This window comes from Acanthopagrus latus, chromosome 6, assembly GCF_904848185.1.
Source record: "Acanthopagrus latus isolate v.2019 chromosome 6, fAcaLat1.1, whole genome shotgun sequence".
NCBI lineage: Eukaryota > Metazoa > Chordata > Actinopteri > Spariformes > Sparidae > Acanthopagrus > Acanthopagrus latus.
The window spans coordinates 28,239,386-28,261,566 of NC_051044.1; the positions used below are offsets into that span (position 1 = coordinate 28,239,386).

General features: G+C 43.4%; 1 protein-coding gene across 2 annotated transcripts in view; it reads left to right on the plus strand.

Annotated features, from left to right (window-relative positions):
• The window catches only part of cntn4 (contactin 4), a 162,347-nt gene extending 140,228 nt beyond the window's left edge, over window positions 1-22,119 (plus strand). The window contains exons 13-23 of one of the 2 annotated variants that reach the window (XM_037102439.1): window positions 8,607-8,782; window positions 11,382-11,502; window positions 11,976-12,134; window positions 13,769-13,918; window positions 14,528-14,598; window positions 16,271-16,505; window positions 16,807-16,922; window positions 17,828-18,014; window positions 18,098-18,210; window positions 18,308-18,476; window positions 18,902-22,119. In XM_037102439.1, coding sequence (XP_036958334.1) covers window positions 8,607-8,782; window positions 11,382-11,502; window positions 11,976-12,134; window positions 13,769-13,918; window positions 14,528-14,598; window positions 16,271-16,505; window positions 16,807-16,922; window positions 17,828-18,014; window positions 18,098-18,210; window positions 18,308-18,476; window positions 18,902-18,993 — 1,589 coding nt within the window. In that variant the 3' untranslated portion in view covers window positions 18,994-22,119. The remainder of the gene's footprint in view (window positions 1-8,606; window positions 8,783-11,381; window positions 11,503-11,975; window positions 12,135-13,768; window positions 13,919-14,527; window positions 14,599-16,270; window positions 16,506-16,806; window positions 16,923-17,827; window positions 18,015-18,097; window positions 18,211-18,307; window positions 18,477-18,901) is intronic. The other variant, XM_037102440.1, reaches the window with a different exon arrangement.
• The last annotated feature ends 62 nt before the right edge of the window (window positions 22,120-22,181 follow it).

Below are 22,181 nucleotides of genomic sequence, written 5' to 3' on the forward strand. Positions count from 1 at the left end.
ACAAACAATCCCACCCTCCTATCCTGTATTTACATTTTGTTCTTAACATTTTGATCACCTTAAAAAAGCTTTCTGTTCTTTTATTTAGCATTTTAGTGTTTTGTTGTTTTTTTTTAATTTTCTCCATTTTCTGTGTTTTTATGTTTTAATGCATTATGTAAATCACTGTGGATTGCGTTTGTGTATGAGATGCGCCTTGCCTTCTTTTAAAATGACTGCGAGCTGGGTTTAAATTGATGTGCATCGTGTGGCTTTGTGCTGTTTTTTTCTGTCCACAGGGGAGAGCGCTCTCACCTCCTCTGGTTTTCTGGGGAATTTGCTGACATATTCAGCGAACTATACCCTCTCTGCGACCCCCTTCTCACAGAGGCTGCTCTATTCATTTGCGACACTGTTATTTCCTCTGCCTTGGCTTGTGTAGATTTATAGAATTATTGATCTTCAGTTGCCAATATTGGCCTCAGGGAGAAAAGTTCATGTCTCATATTTCAGGAGGTTTGGTACATATACTGCAATATGTAGTCACATCTGATCTTTTAGACAAATCAGGCAGTTGCCATCGCATTTCATCAGTTTTCGGGACAAGCAGCAATTTTTTTTTTTCAGAGAGAGAGATTTTAAATCAAAAGTGCTTAAATCCACCGGGGACGATGCGTTTCAGCGTAATCTCGTGTAAACGAGCGGCGCACACTGCCTGTGTTGGCGTTTGAGAGACCTTTCACCTGTTAATAAAGTAATGAAGTGGTGCCAACATCCTTCCACTTCACAAGAATGGATGTTCGGAAGCGCTGTATGTTTTTTCAGCCCTCTCTCAAGTTAAATCATTTTTTTCTGTCTTGGAGGCAGAGCTTCTCCTTCTTCCGATGTGGTTTATGATTGTTGCTCAAAGCTTAAATCCACTTAATTGTCTTTCTTCTACAAGATAGTCATCTGTAAAATCCATCCAAACGCAGCGTCAACAGCACAGAAATCTGCTAAAAAAAAATCAGTTAGTTTCTAGAGGAACGTTAATTGAAACATTGATTAATGCCAATAGTAAATTGTGTATGTAACAGCAAGTGGAATGTCCTGGACTGTCTCTGCAGTCATTTCCTTCTTACCAGAAGGCGCATCACATAATATCATAATGGAATTTTTTAAAAAAAACTGTAGACCACCTCACGCTTCTGTAAATCACTATCAAGGCATGTTTCCTTTTTCTGTTGAATTATAAAAGACAGATTTCATATATTATGAATGCCTGAAAGTCAGCAGCAGTCAAGGAGAGCTTAGAGTGCACCTTGCTGCTGATTTATGCTGATGCCTCAGTCTGCCTCCTCATCGACGACTCTGCCTATGCTAAAGTAATCTGTAACCTTTGCACAACAGAAGTGAAGAGATTACCGTTGTAAAATGTCAGTGTCTTTGTATTTCGGCACGTGATCACGTTAATTGCCGTGAAATTTTAAGCGCAGGGCTCGACTCCGAGGCATAATGAAAAGCACAGCATCGCTTCACTCTGCCAGTCACACTCTACGCTCTCCTTTTCCTACCCATTTATCTCACACTGTGAAATAGAAATGGTACAGAACCCCCCCCCGCCAATCAGTGTGTGCGGGGAGGACCTGCCGCTCGCGCTGTAGGTTCAGGTTGATGGCCTATATGTGATTTTCCAATCAAGCTGCAAGGCAACACACCCGCGTATGTCTTCTCAGCATAAATAGACGGCGCCTTCATCCACTTATTATTCCTCTGAAGGGGAGTCTGGGTTTTTATTTGACACCCTCTCCCACCCGCTTCCCTTCCATCATCATATGTTAAATCTGCTTTCTGCAGCTGATGTACAAATGTTCCTGTATATGATCTCGTGCCTTTCTGTCACAATCGATATTGTTTGGAAAATGGGATGGGGTAATTTACATGCGCTATTTCATTGAGGATTGGAGACCTGTTTAGCGGGGGGGGGAGTTTGTGTTGCAGGAGCAGCCCTTATGGGAGATGACAGTAGTTTATTCAAATTGACTCTGGTGATATGAATGCCGAAAAATACCTGTCAAAAAGCATTTGGTGTCTCCCGCTGTGAATAAGCCACCTAGCAAACAGCCGCAGAGGAGCAGTCACAACAGATGAGCCCTGTTAATGTCCCCATTATTCCAACACTGGGGGGATATTAGCAGATTAATTGCACTTGATTATAGATGTGCTCCCTGAATTTTGATTACACTGGAGATGAGCCGTTGCAATTAGGTTTGCCTCCGATCATTACAGATGGTCAGTGAAGTCAAAACTTCTGAGATCACACTGTGTTCACTTCTGCCTGCCTCTGCAAAACCTGCAGGCAATTTATCTTGTGACGCCTCACTGCAACAGTTTGCTTTGGAGGTGTTTGTAAGTAAAAACGAAGCAAGTGGTTATTGTGCTGCAACGTTCTCTGGTTTCCCCCGGGTTGGCAAGTACCGGTGCTGCTTTGTCCCGCCCCTCGGAGCCTTTGCACCCACAAGGTACCTTTGAGCATCTGTTTGGGACACACAAAGCACCGGTGAGCCTTTCTAACACGTGGTTAATGTTGGGAAACAGTTGCAGTTTGATGAGGTTCTGGTTCAGAAACAACATGGTAAGGTTAGGGAAAATATCTTTAATGTTTGGTTTTGCACCTGGTCTCCTGGGTGAAGATAATTCTGTTTAAGACGCAGAAGGGGCAGGAAAAACACTTGCTAATTGATGTTCTTAGAATGAGACCAGTGCTGTATTGTGTTATGATCTTCATATTTCCACCTGCATTTAAGATACTTGACACTTAATCCATGCTAACCGCTAACAGCTCAGTATCAGTCATTTTTCATTCTGATACGCAGTGAATGTGGGACTCCAGGAAGGGCATCGGCTTTGAGGCCAATTTTATATAGTGGCCAAACTGTATAATCACATCCCGTGATGCCCAGGAGCCCAGTAGGAATGGTTTCATCTTTTTCATCATTCATTCTTTTATTGTGAATGAAGTGGCCATGAAACAGTGGATACTTACCTTCTGCCAAGGAGGTTATGTTTTATGTTTTGCTGTCCGTTTGTTGATTAGTTGGTTGGTTTTATCAGCAGGATTATACAAAAACTACTGAACAGATCTCCACGCAACATGGATGGAGGATTGGTCATTGCACCATTACATTACTTCTGGTACTGATCCATATAAAGCGACCATTTCTTTCTTTTTTCGTACTTTCTCGGTTTCTTTACATTTGGGAGGTCGGCCACTAATTTCACATCAGAAATTGATCCATTCAGTCAGAACATTAGGAAATAGAGCCGCAAGATTGAACAATTATGTCCGACTGAACCAACAGTAAGATGGCTCGGCCTCCTCCAGCGTGCTGCAGAATGTGGAAGCAAGCAATGCAGAACATTTAATATCTGGACGTCAAACTTTATTGGCTTCACTGGTCGGTGAGCAGCTTTCATGGGAATGTATCAGGTTGAATCGGACTGACGTTTGTGACTCCCCCCCCAGCACCGACATGTGGTTCACATACGTGGCTTTTAATGATACGCCTCAACAACAATGGATAGCCATTAAATTAAGTACGGATAATTAAGAACTTCTCCTCTAGCACCTTCATGAGGTCAAAGTTGTAATTTTAAGAATGTGCACATCACACTGGCTAAAAGGCAGTACATTAGAATTGCAATTGTGGGAATGTTTGCATGCTTTTGCATTTAGACAGCCTCGCAGTGCCACAAGTATGTTTTCTCACTCTGCTTTTCTCAACTTGGATTGTTGGTTTTTGGATAGATACATAAATTGTCAGATTTAGCTCAGCTCACCGGTCATAGCTTTTGTCATTTTTTTTTAATTTTGGAGATATAAGGCAGACGATAAATCACCCGATCACTTTTCATTCTGCCCCACTGTCAAGCTGTATAGAAATAATAGACCTGAAATCATCACAGTTTTATGCCAAACTCTGGGAGGTCCCCAGTCCATGGTGACTGGCAGCAGCTATGTGGAATAAATGCGACGTGTTACTCCTGACAGCCATATAGAAAAATAACGAGCACCCATCTGTCAGCGATTACCGGCAGGTTGCCGCAGATGTGATAATGCACAGCCTACAAATACAGTACTCAGAGAATCTTGTGTGCATCTGTTGAGAGATGTACAAAAGGTTTCCCCGCAATTGAAGTCCGTCCTTGGGAGACCTTTGTTTTCTGCTCTGGATTCAGAAAAACGTGCAGGAGGAGTCTGTGCTGTGCTGATGAAAGTGTTCTTCGTGGTTTGTTAATTTGAAAAGCAAGGAGAGGAGAAAATGAGGGTGGAATGATCTCTTTTTATGACGGTCACAACCAGTTTTGTTCCATAATGACCCGAGAGACTGAGCCCTGAAAGGATTCGCGTTCAGCCATACGGAATAAGATGCACGCTGTTACAGTGATTTCCATTTTCAAATAGATGGTATGTACCTGAGCCCGACATGAATCATCATGTATTGCGCGGCCTTTATAGAACGGGCCAGCCGGTGAAAAACCGTTTTTCTTTACATGTTTGTTTTTTTTCCCTGAACCCACATGTTTGGGATCATCTGCGTGAATCCAATTTTGAGGGTGAGGCCGGGGTTTCTGCTAAATATGTTTTCAAATCCCCACACCACGTGACCCGCGACCCCTCAACAACCTCCTTTTTTGCATTATTCAAGCTCACATCACTCACCTTGTGCAGTGTATATATATACACACACATACACACAGGGAGAGAATATACGCTTTCACATTACAGCTTCAGACCATCAAAGTGGGGAGGGATTCTCCGTGGGAGGGAGCATTATTCATGATGGCCGCTGTTTGTGGGAAGACTGGTGGAACTGGCCATGTGAGGCATGTCAGTACGCCTCGGAGAGGAGCGGGGAGTCATTTGGTAACCGTTAGCTCGCTCTGTTTTTCCACCCAGCCATATGTTATTGTTACACAGCTTCTGTGAGAGTTCCCACTGTGAACCAGTGTCAGTAAGTCATCTGTTTGGCTCCCACACCTCCTTCCGCTCGTTTGCCTTACAGTGGCGTGTAGTGCTGCGATTGTTGTTGCTGTTTAAGGTTAGCACTCCGACAGCTGTGATGTTGCTTAAATTATGAAATATTCATAAGTTTGACATTCTTTTAATCATTAAGCAGAGTTAGGGGGTCTTCAGCTTAAAAAGCTCTACAGACCTTACATTGGGTTTTTTTTGTTTTGTTTTGTTTCTCATTTTTACATTTTACACTTGAATGCCACTTGGCTTGAATGCAGCAATCATGGAGACTCTCACAATGGCGATGTATAAATGTTTTAAATCATGTATGTTTATGTGTTCCCAACATGATCTCTTGCAGTCATGATGGTAGTTTCTGCTCGAGTCAATGGATATACTTTTCCTTGCTCAGCTGTCTCTTCGGGTTCGGCAAGTATTTCATCGGAATCATTTGTTTGAACGTGAGCTAATTGAACACTGTCACTATCTCTGTCTGGGGGCGGCTGTAGTTAAGGAGGTAGAGCGGGTCGCTTAGCAATCGTCTCTGGCTCCCACAGCGGCATGTCCAAGTATTGTTCAGAAAGATTCTGAACTCCAAATTGTTCCCGATGAGCAGTTGGCACCTTGCATGGCAGCCTCTGCCATCAGTGTGTGACTGTGATACGTGTTGTACAGTGCCTTGAGTGGTCTGTAGACTGGTAAAACACTATATTGTCCCAATTCTTACAGTGGAAAAAATGTTCTGATACTTTGGAACCAAAAGCTTAACTGTGAAAATCCGAACTAATTTATGGAATCATCTCCCAATTATTGGCCAACCAGTCAAGCAACTCAAAGCAAGAGCATGCTCAGACTTGCTATCAGTATCTCTTCTGACCCCTCCCATTTTCTGGAGGACTTCTTTCTTCCAAAACATGATTTCAAAGTCTCTTTGATTTCAAATTATTTTACACAATAGTCAATCTTGTTCTTCAACCAAAATCAGCGTGCTTCTAACTAAGATCTTGAAGATATGATATGATCATGGTCACAGCTCTTTTAAGTACTTTTAGGAAGTACATTTAGGAACATGTGATCCAGAATGAATTTCAGGGTAAACTGACAGTAAAGTTGTGTCGTATCATATTATATCACATTGTCTTGTATAGCTTTGTATTGAGCGATACCACATCTGTTGCATTGTATTGTTCTGTGTCATATTGCATCATATGGTATTGTTTTGTATCAGATCATGTCAAATTGTTTTGCAGTGTATGCATCACTTTGTTTATATTGTGTTATATCATGTCGTATTGTTTTGTATAATATTGCATCGTGTCATATTGCATTATAACATATGGCACCATATTGTATGCATCGCCTCGTATCTTATCATTTTGCAGGGCATTATAACGTATTTTAGCATTTTGTGTAGTACTGCATCATGTTTTACTATGTTTATCTTACCAAATTAGTTTAAGTCGTCAAAACCTAACCAGTCCACTCCATGATAAGAGGTCAGAAAACTGTTTTGAACGACATTGACAAGAGATCAGTTCTGTCATATTAAACATGTAGACTCAAAGTTTTGTCAGCGACAAACTCAGAAATTGGTATTGGTGGTATCAAAACATGACAAAAATGTGTTTTGAAAAGATTTTGAAAACATTCCCATGATGTAAAATCCTATTTAATGATGTTGTTTCTAAAATGTTTTTGTGGACAGGTACATTTTATCAGTCATGCAGGAAATTGGTTCAAAATGATCTGATACAGCCAATTTATTGACAAGGTTTTTTTTTTTAAAAATTCTCCTGAATCAAACAGTTGTCCGGCACAGGACAAGTGGAATTCATGGCCCACTGAATTATTGTACCGTGTTGGAGAAATCACACCTTGTATACTTAGCCCCTGCAAAAAAATGGAGTGGAAATATGTTTATTTATGGTTGGAGTTTAATTGGTTTATTGTCACTTATTGGTGACAATGAAGAGACACTGACATTTCCTCCCTCTTATGTACAAACTGAAACGTGTCAGCAGTGCTTTGACCCACCTCAGCTGCACTTCTTGAGTTGCCGCCCAGTCTGTCGTTCTCAGCGCGTTAAGGTGCTCTGTCTTGTCTCAGATTGACCCCGCTAAGTGAGCAGCTTACCGTCCTCCCGTTTACGGCGGTAGCAGGTAACAAGGCATTATACAAGATAGAAATCAATCAAATTATGCTCAAGAGCCCAGTGTGTGGTTGTGTAACCAACCTTGGTTGTCCGTAATCTGTCACATACGATGACAGAGGAGGGTAATAAGGGAGCATATTCCCACCATCATTGTCCCAGTGAGTCCCTGGAGGCCAGAAGACACACACCACAAGGAGGGGAGGTCATGTAGGGGAAGACATAGTAAAGGAAATAAATATTTGCAGTATGTTTCCACATCGCAGGGATGGGGAAGGAAATATTTTTTAAATGTATTTCCTTGCAGATCCTTCCTGAGCCTTTTGTTTGTTCCTATTTCCTTCTCTTCACATCATTTGGAGCAACTCTGTCGCAATGAAAACCACCGCAAAACAGCGCTGACACTCTCTTTGTTATCTATTACAGTTTTCAGTTCTTCTTTTCCCCCCTGAATTGTGTCTACAGTGGGTAGCCAGCCTTTAGAGACACAGCAGACAGAGTCGGTAGACCCTCGCATACCCCCGAGTGTGTGTTATGTTCGACAACTCTACTGCACCGCCATCGTTCACCATTTAGCCCCAGCTAGAGAGGAGTGGGCCTCTCACACACACTTTCATTGTGTTTATGACAAAACCTACCAGCTGATAGCATTCTGGCCTGATATAAAAAAAAAAACGACCAGATAAATCACATTGGAAGCGTGTGGCTGTGTGTGTGTGCGCGGTGTGTGTCACATGTGTGTCGTGTGTGTGTGTCGGGGCCAATACAATGAAAGTATCGAATTCACTCTGGATGAAGACTGCACTGCCGGCACTTTCTACATGAATCCATGCCTGTCCAGGGATCATTTGCCATGGTTAATTTAGTCCGTGTGCTCAGAGAGGCAATTTCAGCCGAGTAATCACAGCACCCCCAAGAGGGAGCCAGGTGTCGTACACTCGCAGAACAAAGCCTCTGCCTCTCATCTCGCCTCTCTCATGTCCTTGCGCTCCTCCGCTGCTCACACACAAGCGCAGATTGGGGGACGCTCGCCTTATTCCCTTGCGATGCCATTGTAATGCAGTGCGGGGCTTGAAAAGAGAGTAGTGACGACTGCAAGAAGTGCTCACTGCTGTTTACTGTTTTCCTAGCAGTGTGGTTTGGGAATTTGGGGGCCGATCGAGGGGGGGGGGGGACTTCCAGGCTGAAGGCTGAGCTGGCAGTGACACATGGAGGCTCCTCAGGATGCAGGAGAGCCACGTCCACGGGTCCCACAGAGACGGGCTCAGGCCGAAACTAATACCGGTTATTGTAGCTGCGCGCCCCAGTTTGCCGTGTGCTCTGTCCCATATATCCTTCTATTAACTGAGTCTGACATATCCATAAGGATGATGGAAGGGCTTGGCTTTTTGCAAAGCCACGTCTTGTGCTGAATTATAATGCCTGGGAAAAGGGGGAGCTGAACACCGTGTTTGATCAAACGTATGTGGATGTGTGTTTCAGAGCCGACCGTCATCACCACCTTGCCGTCCACGCTGGACGTCACCGTCGGGGAGAGCGTGGTGCTGCCCTGTCAAGTGAGCCACGACCCGTCTCTGGAGCTCAAGTTCACCTGGTTCTTCAATGAGCAGCTCATCCACTTCGGGAGCCACGGTGGATTTTTTGAGAAAGTGGGAGGCGTAAGTCCATAATCCCCCGGTGTTTCTCAAAACCTGTTAGGCTGTCAGGTCTCTGATTTTTAAACAGACTGTCATGTCGCGGGAACCGCAGAGACGGGTTTCCCATTTACAAACAATTGAGGATACACATGCAGCAGGGGATTAGAAATCAAGCTGGCACAATGTCAGGATAGCTTATACAGTACATGAACATTTTCCCCTATTTAGAAATAAAGCAACTTGCCAAAATCCACATGAAAATACTGTTAAATTTATCTAATGGGGGAAATGGAATATAATATTTATTACTGTGTTATAATTGGTGTAAAATTACCTGAAATGAAATATAGGTAACACTGAAACACTGGCTCTGTAAAAGGCCTTTTAAGGTTTTTAGCAGCCAGTGTAGGCAGGCTGCAACTATGCCACCAGTCCAGGTTTTCCTGGGAGTCTCCTGTTTTGGAAGTTTTCTTTCATTTCAGAACCAACTGGTAATTTCTATGGATTCTTGTAGCGATACAAGTAAAGTAAGTCGTCCTCCCTTTCCGTTTGAGATGTTACCTGGCAACCCGAACAGGGGCGGAGGTGAGCACACACAAACAAACGACCCTGCTTGACATGTGCCGGCTCAATACTTCTGCTCTGTTGGGGTTGCAGCTGAAATAGGATACACTTCCAAATTCAATTTCATGTAGATTTTAGACGTTGACTTCTGATTACATTTGCTGGTACCTGTGGAAACCTTTTTTACAGCTATGTTGGCAGGTATGGATGAGACGAGGGGCATTTTGTTTGTGTTTCTTGCAACCTCACTGTTAATAAATGCTATTAAATCCTACTGATTGGACCTTTGAGACATACATCTGTACCATCCTCACATTTCCAGTCATCTCTGTAATAAAACAACCCTTTGATAGATATCTGTCACACCTACCAGGAGGCTGTGATGACAATTACAGAGACTTTAAAGCACACCGGCTCGCTCACGGCAGTAGCATTAGCATGCGAAGAAGCTCTGAATCCACGTCAAACTGTTTCAAATTAGAGCAAATAAACAGGTGTCTCCTTCACCACTTATAGAACTCCAGGGCTCTGACCCGATCACTGCATGTTATTCGCGAAATCTGCACATTTTTACAGATTACAGAGTTTACAGATTTGCCTCTTTGGATACTGAGCGTTTGTTAGACGTTACTGTTGCAATTCATGCGACACCATGTTTTGGTTTGTTTTTTTCTAAAACAATTATTTTCATCGTCAATGAATCTGTTGATTATATTCCAGATTAATAGGTTAGTTATATGGTCTACGTGGTGTTGGAAAATGGTGTTTAATGTCGACATCCTCAAATGTCATAGATGAGCAAAGAAAACCAGAAAATATTCATATTTAAGAAGATGGAATCAGATAATGTTGACTCTTTTTCTCCCCCGAATAATTGCTCAGACAGATTCATCACCAAAATATTTTGACTATTAATTTAATTGCTCTGTAAACTGCAGCTCGACTTTGTTAATGGTTTTTAGATGAAATGAAATATGCAGTGAATAACTGAGAAACAATCCTTATTATGCTGTGTTGAAGAATGACTATTTTATTAGTTCGACTTCTGCAGCACAAAAGACATTGATTTATTTTCCGACCCCTTCGGAGATTTCAGTGAATAAAGGTCAAGAGGTGACTCTGAAGATTCATTGGTACATCAATATTATACTCCTTCCTCTTTTAGCAGGGTCATAATAAATTCCGCCGCAGTGCAGAGGGAATGTTTGTATCAAGTGTATTATTTATGGCCAGAAAATTGCTGCCTGTGGTTTATTTTAAAATGAAATTTACATACACGCCCCGCAACCAGCCTCAGTCAGACGCTGTACACTTGAAAAGGTTTCTCGGCTTACATCTAAGCATGTGATACGCAGGCTTATTTTTACCTAAATAAAAAAAGAATAAAAATGAAATAAAAATCAATGCTCTTTAAAAAACTGCAGGCATAAAGAAAAAAGATCCAGCAGAGAGGTGTCTTGCCTGTTTCTTCTGTGATTTAGGGGCTTCCTGTATTATTTACAGTCCCCTCTCCCTAATAAATTGAAACACAGCCACACTTACATTGATCAGCCTACCAGCCACTCCATATTCTTACTGCCGCACTGTTAGAGAACCTGCTCTGCTCTAATGAAATGATTATTTAGGCGTGAGAATTGCAATTAGAGATGGAATGAAAGGCTCCCTTAAAGAAGTTCATCTTGCCATTAGGCTGCTCCTTAAAACCTAAAGTGCTCTGTACCATCAAAATCAGGCTATTTGAGCAAACACATTTCTGTAATTATTCTGGTAAAGTAAGAGCGTGTGTGCTCAACAGAGAGATGTTTTCCTGTGTCCCTTTTTTCGAATGTAGAAAGGAAGGCTGCATGAAGAAGCGTGGATTTATTATTCAAGATACACATACATGAGAAAGAGCTTTGTGGGGTTTTTTTTGCTCCCATATGGCTGGAAAAGTCTGTATTGTTCCTGAATTACAATAGCTGGAGGCTTACCATGTTGCTTATGGAACTGTGTGTGTGTGTGTGTGTGTGTGTGTGTGCGTGCGTGTGCGTGTGGGTGTGCATGTGTTGAACAACAGCAGCATTCGGCAGGAGACATTATGGTTCGGAATATCCAGCTGAGGCACGCGGGGAAGTACACGTGCGCCGTGCAGACGAAGGTGGACAGCATTTCCATAGCTGTCGACTTGGTCGTCAGAGGTAAGACGCCACGCTCCGTCCTTGCTCACACCGAATTTAACAGTTGAACTCACAAGGCCCGCTGACCACGTCCTCGAGCTTAGCACTGTCTAAGGTTTAAAAACATTTAAATGATTCATTATCCATCTACTGCCGAGGAGGGAAGGAGTTTCTTTGGTGATTAATGTTTACTGTGCCTCACTGATGAAGAAATAAAAGGACTGAGTGAAAAGGAAGGCAAATAGAAATTTTGCTCTTCCAGGTTTAAAGGAAATTTACTGTCTAATTAGTCCAAATAGCTCCCAGAGGTTTCACAGTGAACCGACTCCACTACAGTAGCCCCAGGTGCTAAAAACCACCGCTGCTCTTCTCCACCATCTTTCCATCTCTTCCTGATTTACATTTCCTCCTTCCCTCCTTGCTCCTTCCTCCATCTGCCTCTCTATCTCTATCTTTCTCTTCCTCTTTTCCTGCCTGGTTATGCCATCTATCAGGTCCCCCGGGGCCCCCCACCAGCATCCATGTAGAAGAAATCACTGATACCACAGCCTCTCTGTCCTGGAGGCCCGGTCCTGATAATCACAGTCCAATTACGGCATACACCATCCAGGCCAGGACACCATTTTCCCTCGGGTGGCAGGCTGTCACCACAGGTAAGCTCTCTCCAACCAGCCGTGGCCTCCTCCAATCACATGGGGGGGGGCGGCTGCTCTTCATCCTGCCTCGCTTGTGAGAATATTGGAGATGTAATTTGTACCCCAGCACCAAATGGTACCCAATTGTAGCATGACCATTGACCGCCATTTTATCAGACTCCTGGGAGTCCTGAAACATGGATCTCAGCCTGATGATGAAGCTTGTTGCCAAGGCTGTAATTTAATAGTGTAGTTAAGTGATAGCGGCGGTGTAATTTTTCCCCCACACCCTCTTTATGGGACCCTTAGCATTCACGCATGACTGGTGTAATGTGCATTTATCCAATACTGTATACCTTGTTCTATTGATATTTTTGTGAATTAAGGACACTTTGATGTGGGATAGTTTTACTGGCCTCATTGATTTACCTCATCAGGGTCATACATTTGAAACAGAACTACATTCTGACCTTGCAGGTACACAGGACTCTTTAGTCAAGAGAAGCAAATGACTTTTATCCTGAAATAATGTCTTTATTTTTACGTATTGAGTGCATCACTGTGATTTCGATGCTTTGTTGTGAATCCAGCATCATACATCAAGTTAATAGTCCGTGTTTCTCAGTCCAGTTTTGCATGCAGGTGATACACCATTCCATCCTATTCAAGCTAATATCTAAGAAATCTGAATTAACATTCAGAATGCCTCCTAGTTGTTTAATAGTGTGTCCACCACCAGCAAAGCAACAATCTGAGTTTAATAGCGTTACTGTCTGCACAAGTTTTTATTTGCCCTAAAAACATTGAGGGTGTGTGTGTCTGTGTGTTTGAATTTAAGTCAACGCTCACTGTATTCACCAGAGACTCTGGTTCTCTCTCTGTAACCTGTGGCTGCTGCAGTCAGGTTGATAAACAGGAGTAACCATTTTTCATCTTTAAAGTTTAATATAGTATCTAAATTCTTCTCCCATTGGTAATCGGCTCCAGATCAGAGCAGCACTGGATGTGACTCGATATCCAAAGTCAGGTGACCTTTATGATCATGGTCATTTGACTTTTGCTGTAATGGTGACAAGTTAAACGCAACATCACAGTTTGGTTAGGCTGCAGCAACACAACTTCTTGGATATGTTTGTGAAAAGATGACATGTGTTTTACATGAGTTTGATGCAAAACATGCTTCAGCTTACACTGACTTTTGGTTTCACAAGGGACATGAACATTTGTCTCCTGGGCGAGAGTTCTGTGTTTGTTTGATCCGTCATCAACTTCCACACTTCTTGATCTTCTGTTTTTTTCATGTGAGGAGGATTTGTGTATCACCTGCTGGAAACATTTTCAAATTTCAAATGTCCTGCACAGATTTGACTGACGCGACTGGTGCCGATCCCTCTTTATTTGTATTGTTTACTTGAGTTTGTGCATGATGTGTCCTTGTGAGGGATTACACCTGTCCTGTTACCCTATGGTGAAGTCCTACCAGGCCTGTCAGCCTGGAGGACAACATGCTGCTGATGTTCCACTGATCACACACACACACACACACACACACACACACACACACACACACGCACGCACACACACACACACACACACACAAACATACATAAAGTTTCTTGATACTGAAGGGGGCACTGTGTGTTTTATGCCAGTTCCTGAGGTGGTGGGGGGCCACCAGCTGACAGCTACAGTAATAGACCTGAGCCCTTGGGTGGAATATGAGTTTCGAGTCCTGGCGAGCAACACCATCGGGACTGGCGAGCCCAGCAAGCCGTCTAAACAAGCAAGGACAAAAGGGACCTGTATGTACTGCATGAGCAGAAAAAAAAGTCCTTTCTCCTCTTTTAAAAATGTATTCCATGTTTTTTTAGTTCACCCCTTTGCACGACGCATGTCACTTACTTCATCATTTCTTCAAAGGAATGGAAGTAAGGGATGGGTTCAGGCATGGAGGTGCATTTTCTTGCCAAGATTCAGCTGAGAGGATTGATACTACTCTCATGTCTGTTAGATATGATGATACAGCTAGGAGACAGTTCGCTCAACTTTGCAATAAGACAGGGGAACAGCAAGCAAACAGAATCCCCCAGCACTGCAACAACAGCAGCTATACAACTCAGTTGTGATATTTGATTTTTGTGTGATATTTGTGACTTGTTCCTTGGATAAACACTATCTTGGTGCGAAAAGCACCACATGCTAAAGCACTGAAAGGCGGACCACGTCTGCAAACATGACTCGACTTTGAGAAGTTTGCTGAAATCAAACAGGATTTCTGAATGTTCAAAGTTAAAATGTGTCACTGAATAAGTTACCTCCCTCTGCCATAGCAACATGGAAAATGATTACATGTTCCTTCTCAGCGTCGTGTGAAGCCAACAGGGCTAAGATGATCTGTCTTCTTCCCCCAGCTCCGAAGGTCACACCGGCTAATGTGAGTGGAGGCGGTGGCAGTCGCTCTGAATTAGTCATCACATGGGAGGTAAGCAAGCTCGCTCAGGACCCCCTCACCCATGGAGGAGGGAGCCAGACGTCATTATTCTCTGTGGATCTGGGCCTCTGTTTCATTAATAACAGCTGAATGGCTTAATGTATGGCATTTCATTTTTAAGAACAGAGAGGCAATAACTGCTGCTGTCACCCTAGGGGAGAGAAAAATGCTTTTGAGGTTTCAATAAGATAATTAAACCCAGTGGTTCCTTCGAAGTCCCAACTTTGTTTCAGATTGTTTTTTTCCCTTTCTCTCTTTCTTTCTTTCTTTCTTGCTTTCATTTTCGTTTGCGTCTTTCATACAAAGCCTTCGCATATCAATTGAGCTCCAAAAGCTTATATTTATTCAGGCTGCTCGAAACCATCAGCCCCTGGTGTGAAACATTTGACAGAACCACTGTTAATGTTTCAGTGTGCAAGAGTTCAATTAAAGTCTGAGTTCTGCTTAACAAAGCTGCCACTTTTCCTCAGTCCTGAAAATTCTAAAAGGTATTTTATGTTTGACATGAACGCCCTGATGGAGTGTTGTCTTTATTTACGGTTTACTAGTTTAGTGGATTACCTGTAGTGGGACTTGAAGTATACTTTTGTGTAGATGGTCATTAATGTCAACTTTTGGGCGTCTGCCTATTAGATTATGAGAAATCTTCTGCTGAGGGTTCAGATCTTAGCTTGGTGGAGGCACTAGAGGAAAAGCTTGCTTTAGTTCAGTTAGTTGCACATGTGTCACTTCACCAAAAACCAACAATACTTGTACTAACAATAGAATAAACAAAAGAGACTTCATATGTTTATACAGTTACAAGGAGAAAAAAGGCGACAAAATACAATTGCAGATTATTGTCAATACCAATTTGTTTGCAAACTGCAAATTCCTGCAAACTATTTGATCATGATTTTTAATGAAAAATCATGTGTTTTGGGCAATTGATGTCATTTAATTAAATTGATACAAATATACAGGGAGTTTTAACTATTTAGAAAAAAGTTGGAGGAAACAAACTGTCTGAAGATGCTGTGATGAAGTCATGAAACGAGGAATAAAGGAGGTCTCAGAGTGAACAGTACTCCATTCATTTCTACTTACAAAATGTTTCCAGTAAGCAATAGATTTGGTAGGCGAAGCCACAATGCAACAACTGAAAAGCCTCGTTATAAAAAGTCATGAAAAGTCATTGCAATTCATATTATATTCCCATGATTTTCCGCTCTGGCCCCCAGTTGAGATATCCCACCTGGCACCTGCCTCCAGCAGGGTGAGAGCAGAGAGAGGAAGTGCTTTTATATCTGAGCATGTATCTATTGAGAGTGAAGAGGGTGAGTTTTATCCACTAGAATGAAGTCTGCAGCTATAAATGTATGAGGCATGTTATCAGTGCGGACAACAGCTGCTGATATGGTATCATGCTGAGTGCACTGTACTGTGTAATGGATGTGTCCAGGAATAGTTCTTGTGTGTAGAGCGTGCTGGATTTGAGGCAAAGTATTTCCTCTTGGTTTGGTCTTTCGTCAAAGAACCAATTCATATCATTTTCATTTCAAAAGGTAGTTCATTAACTGAAGGATGAATTGAGATTTTTGATTAACAACCATTTTGTGCACAGTTGCACTGATATAACGAACTCTTTTGTTTACAAGTGCTCAGACAAGGTCTTTTTCTGCAGCCCGTTCCAGAGGAACTGCAGAACGGAGCGGGGTTCGGCTACGTTGTGGCTTTTCGACCCCACGGGGCGACGGGATGGATGCAGGCCGCCGTCCCGTCCGCAGAGGCGTCCAGATATGTCTTTAAAAACGAGACCATCCAGCCCTTCTCGCCTTTCCACGTGAAGGTCGGGGTCTACAACAACGAGGGCGAGGGGCCGTTTGGACCCGTTACCACCATCTACTCTGCTGAGGAAGGTGCGTATGATCTCATGTCACACACAGCCTGTCATGTTATGGAGCAGTTCTGCGCGCTCAGCCACTACTATTGCAAACGTGACATGACTAGATCCATTCAGGGTCCAAACAGAGGCAGCAGTGATCTCGCAGCCAGCGTTCTTCTATCGGCGCTTGCAGATGTCTTCGCCGTACTTCTCTCCCTCTGTTGTTTGGATGACAGAAGCCGCTCTGAAACAGTTTTGATGTCGCCGCTTTGAGGGGTCATCAAAGCTCAGTGTTGCTTCTAAAATCACTGTGAGTCTTTTTACATTAACTCCAGAGCCTGGCCGAGCGCCCACCAGGGTCCGCGCCAAGAGCCTCTCTGCGTCCGAGATTGAAGTTTCTTGGAAAGCGCTGCCCTGGAACGCCAGCAAGAAAAGAGTGCTCGGCTACGAGGTGAGCGACACTGAAATTCCTTGTTTGTGTGTGCCTCCACAGGATGCAAATATGCTCTTTCTGCGCGCGCGAGCACAGTTCAACTAATGCTGTTAAATCTTGTTCGCGTCTATTATTGATGAGTGTTTCGGGCTCATGCACCTTGGGCATAGGAGATAATAGCTCGCTGCATGCATAATGGTCCAGCCTAGTGCCATGCTTGTGGGTTTAGTTGTGTTTCTCTTGTTGTTTACCTAAGTACTGTAACCACCCTGATTAGCGTACTGATGCAATACTCTGAGGGACGGAACATTTAGCTTCTAATCCACACACAACAAAGCAGTTTCAGACACTGGCTCTGCGCTCAGTTAGTTCTTGCCATTTTAATGCCGCTCATTATTGAAATCCAAGATGCGAACAAAGGCGCCGCTTTCATCCATGGACTGCATAAAGTGCCAGAATTATAAATTGTTGACCACTCAAAGTCAACAGAGGAGCAGGGCCTGAGCAAACCGTTCCTATGAGGAAAGACAAATTATATTTGTGCTGTCGAGCGTGCCAGCTATTTCAGCCCTGACAAGCAGGGTGACAAAGACAATCTGTTATCAGTGGAAGTTGATGGCAGAGGATTTTTGAGGATTCTCTTTCTTCCTCTTCTTCCTCTTTGTTTTCCTTCTTTTCCCCTCTTTTGCACGTTAGACCTCACTCTTTAACCAAAACCTTGAATCGTGACCCGTGTCTGATGAGCACAAGGTTCGGGAGGTGACGTGTTGCTAAGGCGTGTGTTTTCAGACCAGCTCACATCCAGTTGGGTTCACATCTCCCCCGTTTCCCGCTTTTGCACTTCATTGTCAGGGTGTAACTGAAAGCTTTTAAGGTGTCCGCCGCTTCTCCTGCGCTCACGGTTCTGCCCTGTTGCTTTTCAGCTGAGGTACTGGAGTAGAAGCGAAAAGGAAGACACGGCCAATGTGCAAAGGAGCGTAGGAAATCAAACGTCCGCCATTATCCGGGGGGTGAAAGGCAGCACCACGTATTACATCTCGGTGAGGGCGTATAACACGGCGGGAACAGGGCCTCCCAGCTCCACCGTCAACGTCACCACCAAAAAGCCCCGTAAGTGTCCGATCTAATCAGAACCTCTGTGCCCACTCGCCGGCTTTTGTTTGAGGTGAATGATGTGTTTTTCTTCTTCTCAGCGCCCAGCCAGCCGCCGGTCAAAGTGATGTGGAACACATCGAACTCCAAGATTATATTGAACTGGGAGCAGGTCAAAGCCCTGGAGAATGAGTCAGAGGTCACTGGTTACAAAGTAAGCACCCAGTCACTTGGCTTTATCAGAAAATTGTGTTTGTTGCCGCTGCTTCCGTGCTCTGACTCTCGACTCGACTCGTGCCATTCGTCACCAGGTGCTCTACAAAAAGAATCGCCACAGCCGCCCCAACGTCATGGAAACCAACACCACCTCTGTGGAGCTCGCCCTGCCCACTGATGAGGATTATATCATCCAGATAAAGCCGTTTGGAGAGGGAGGGGAAGGCAGCAGTAGCAGGCAGATCACCATCCCAAGGATACCAGGTCAGTGGAGAGCTAGTTAGTGGCTCCCTCATGGCTGAGCTGAATAATCCACTCCCCTGCTGCTGTCTTAGCAGAACAGATTAGCCATCATCATCTCCAGAGGAAGCGAGAGAGTGGGAAAATAATGTGCTACATGAGACATTTGTGTAATTACGGCCTCTACATGACACAGTAATGCAATCGTCGCATGAAAAGTTGAGCAATTTGTTTTGAGTGCTTTCATTCCGCTGCTCGAGTAATAACTCTCCAACATTTTTAAGGAAATGTGTGTTTTCAGATCGTAATTTTTAAAGCATGCTGGAGAGACGGCAGATTAAAGAAATGAGGGGCCAAAAAGTCGGTGTGGTTTTTTTGTTGTTGTTGTTTTTTGTTCACCACATCAAGCACACTGACTCTGGCCTTGTTCTTTTCAATACCTTTTTCAGGCCCCAACGCAGTCGGCTCAGCATCCAAGGTCTCCACTCTGTCAGCCCTCAGTACAATAGCACTGTCTTTCACAGCGCGGACATCTTTATGACAAACAGCTCCCAGCAGCCGTTGCATCTGATGTGCAGACAGCTCCACGGCGGAACGCAAACACAGCTCACTCTGGTGTAACTAGATCCATTCATTTAGATTTTAGAGGCAGGAGGGGGGAAAAACCCGCTGGCGAAAAAAAATGAGAAAAAAAAAAAAAAAAAGTGCGACACTGAGATGACAGGGAAGGAGTCCCCATCAGCACCCAGGCTAAGCGAAGGAGATTGACCGATGTCGTGACTATGTTGTTACCAAAGCAGCTTTCATAAGAAAAAAAAAAAAAGAGAGAAAAGAGAAAAAAAGACTTATATGCATCTTTTTGTATGACATGTTGAGCTTTTATAGATTTTTGTTTTCTTAATCGATTTGAAGTCGGTCTGGGCTTACTGGGGCGCAAACAATTAAGTGCATGGCAGGCAACATCAAATTTGACAGTCTGGAGGTGAAGGACGTGATTTGACGGCGCACCTTTTGTCTTGCAAAAATGAGATCATACTCGTAACTCTGGTTCTTACAGACCAGAGTAGTCTATTCTTCGAGTGAATGAACTATTAACTGTCATCTGTTACATCTCTGCATTCCTCTCTCTGCAATATTTCAGAAATATTCCATGCTAAGGACTGCATGGACATGTTGGGCGTTTGTCATTATCGGTCATCTAACCAATAAGAGGATTAGCTTTTAAAAACAGCAGGCCACATGCTAATGCTTTAACACACTGGTGCCACATTTAGCATCAGCTAAATTTGATTCAGAAGGGATTTCATTAATGATGAAATGCTCTCTTAACATGTTTTGAATTTTGCAGAAAATACAGATTAAAAAAAAAAAACGTTAAAGGGACAGTTCACTCCAAAAGAGGAGTACTTGTAGTGCTGTTCATCCATCTGGATTGTTTTGGTGTGAGTGGCAGAATTCTGGAGAAATCGACCATAGAAATGTATGTCTTCTCTCCAATATAATGGATCCAAATGGCGCTGGGCTTGTGATGCTCAAAGTGCCAAAAAATTGCATTTGAAAAACTCAATGGTAAAGTGTCTTCCCAGAAAACATGGCTTGTAAAGATAATTCGCGTCTATGTATTGCCAGGCAGAGGGAAGCAAACTCATGAAACACAGCCGAAGACGATGCCATTAATGTTCGCATCCCGCGCTGATACATACATGAGCGCCTCTCTCGTCTATGAGTAGACACATGCTTCCCTCGGTGCAGTGATATGGTTGGTGGGTGTAGTTTGGTAGACAGAAAGTAGTTCCTACATGAAACTGCTCACAGCAAAGTCTGTGAATCAACAATAAATGGGTCATAATGAGTTTTTTTAATGTTTTTTTTTTATTTTATTTTTTTGGGAGGGCACATTTAGCCCCATAAGCTGAGAGCCATTTAGCTACTTGTCTACAGGTTATACCAATAAATCAAGTTTTTAATTTTGGGGTGAACTGTCCCCTAACCCTAACCCTAAATCAGGTTGCCCTCCTATAGCAGACAATGCTAACTGGCACCAATTTCCTTAAAGATAGGTTGGGATTTCTGTCAAGTCTTTCTTAATGCAGTACTCTCACATACTATAGCTACACTGAACACTGAGTCATTGTGATGACTCCTCCTGTCCACACCGGCCGTTTGCATCATGACTGCTAACGTGGGGGAAAAGATCCATTTGTTGTTCTGTGCAGAAAGGTTTAAGCTAACACGAGTTAGCTCGATCAAATCGCTGTCTCCAAAGTTCTGTTCTGCTTTATATGTACATAAGTAATTCGCTTTTTTTTTCTTTTTTTTTTTCCCCAAATCTTTCCTTACTGGGCCTCAGCAGGACTCACATAGCCTGATGTAAGTTCTCTTGCTGCAGTAACACACCTCAGTAAACCCACAGCATTACAAAGACAACCGCCTGATTTTGCCAGCTGTAGAACACGTCACAGCTAGTATGGGCATTCAGAATGATTACGACAAGTCTGTGTGTGCACGTGACGTGAAAACAAAAAGGAGAATCCAAACACTTTCGGATGCTAATGTGTTAGCATGGTTTTGCTGCCAGGTGACCAAGAACGCCCCCCAAAAAGTCGATGCAGTCCGTAAAGCCGTGATCGTTTGTGAGCTCGTTACCAGAGATGGCACCGTGCTGTTCTGCAGAGCAGAGCGTCGCCCCCCCACCGGGTTCCTCCGCCTCCGCCATTGAACTGCACTGGTGACCGGACCACCCTTGTGGCTGTCTCATGCTCCTCATTACTTTCAGTTAGCCCTGTGTCTAAAGCTATTCTTTGCCTTCTGTGTGCCTCATCATACGTTCAAAATCCTCAGGTCCTTAAAGAGCCTTAACTTATCATATGTATATCAAAAACATTAGAAACATAGAACTATGAAGCAGCCGCGGTGATGTTTACATGCTGCTGTGTGGATAGATGCTGTATGCGGTCAGGATTGAGAGGGGGAGCCAACATCCTTTTTGAAATTCTGAGGTTACCAAGGTTAGTTTGAATGGCGCTCCGCTGTTTTACGCATGGGATATTGGCAATATAATGAGGGCCTGGTGCATTTTTATAGGTGTGTGTTCTTATTAAAAGACGATGCTGCTGATCTTTTCCTTTTCCCATAGTCTCCTGATGCCATGTGGGAGTGCTGTGCTGCGGAGGTACAGTGCAGTCTGTATGTAGCTTGTAATCCAGTTAAGTAGTTTGTACTTTGAAGGGAAGTGTACCGTAGGCTACTGGGTCTCGCTCAGAATCATGCATCGAGAAATGTGTAATATACTGTTTTGTACACTTCAAATCATTTATATAAAAGAAACCTTTCTAAAGAGATGATTTACTCGGTTTTTATGTAACGACTCTGTTTCATACTGTAGCTAACTGTTGCTCAGCATGACTGTACTGTGTCCTCTCTCTCTTCTGTCCAACTGCAAACCTGACTGAATGGCTTTAGGAACATGCAAGGTCCATGCATCCGATAGGTCTGTGTATACTGTACGTGTACCATGAACTCTGAACCATGGTCCGCCTCCATGTCTGTGCTTCTGTCTCAGTCAGCCCCTCTGAGATGTACTGGCTCTACTGTCCATATACGCTCTACTTGAGGGTTTCCTCTGTTGCTGTTTGTTGTTTATACTGTGTTAATAAAGTTTATTGATTTATAGAACAATGTCAAGCTCTGCTGGTCCATCCGTCAATACTCACATGACCTGTGTGACAA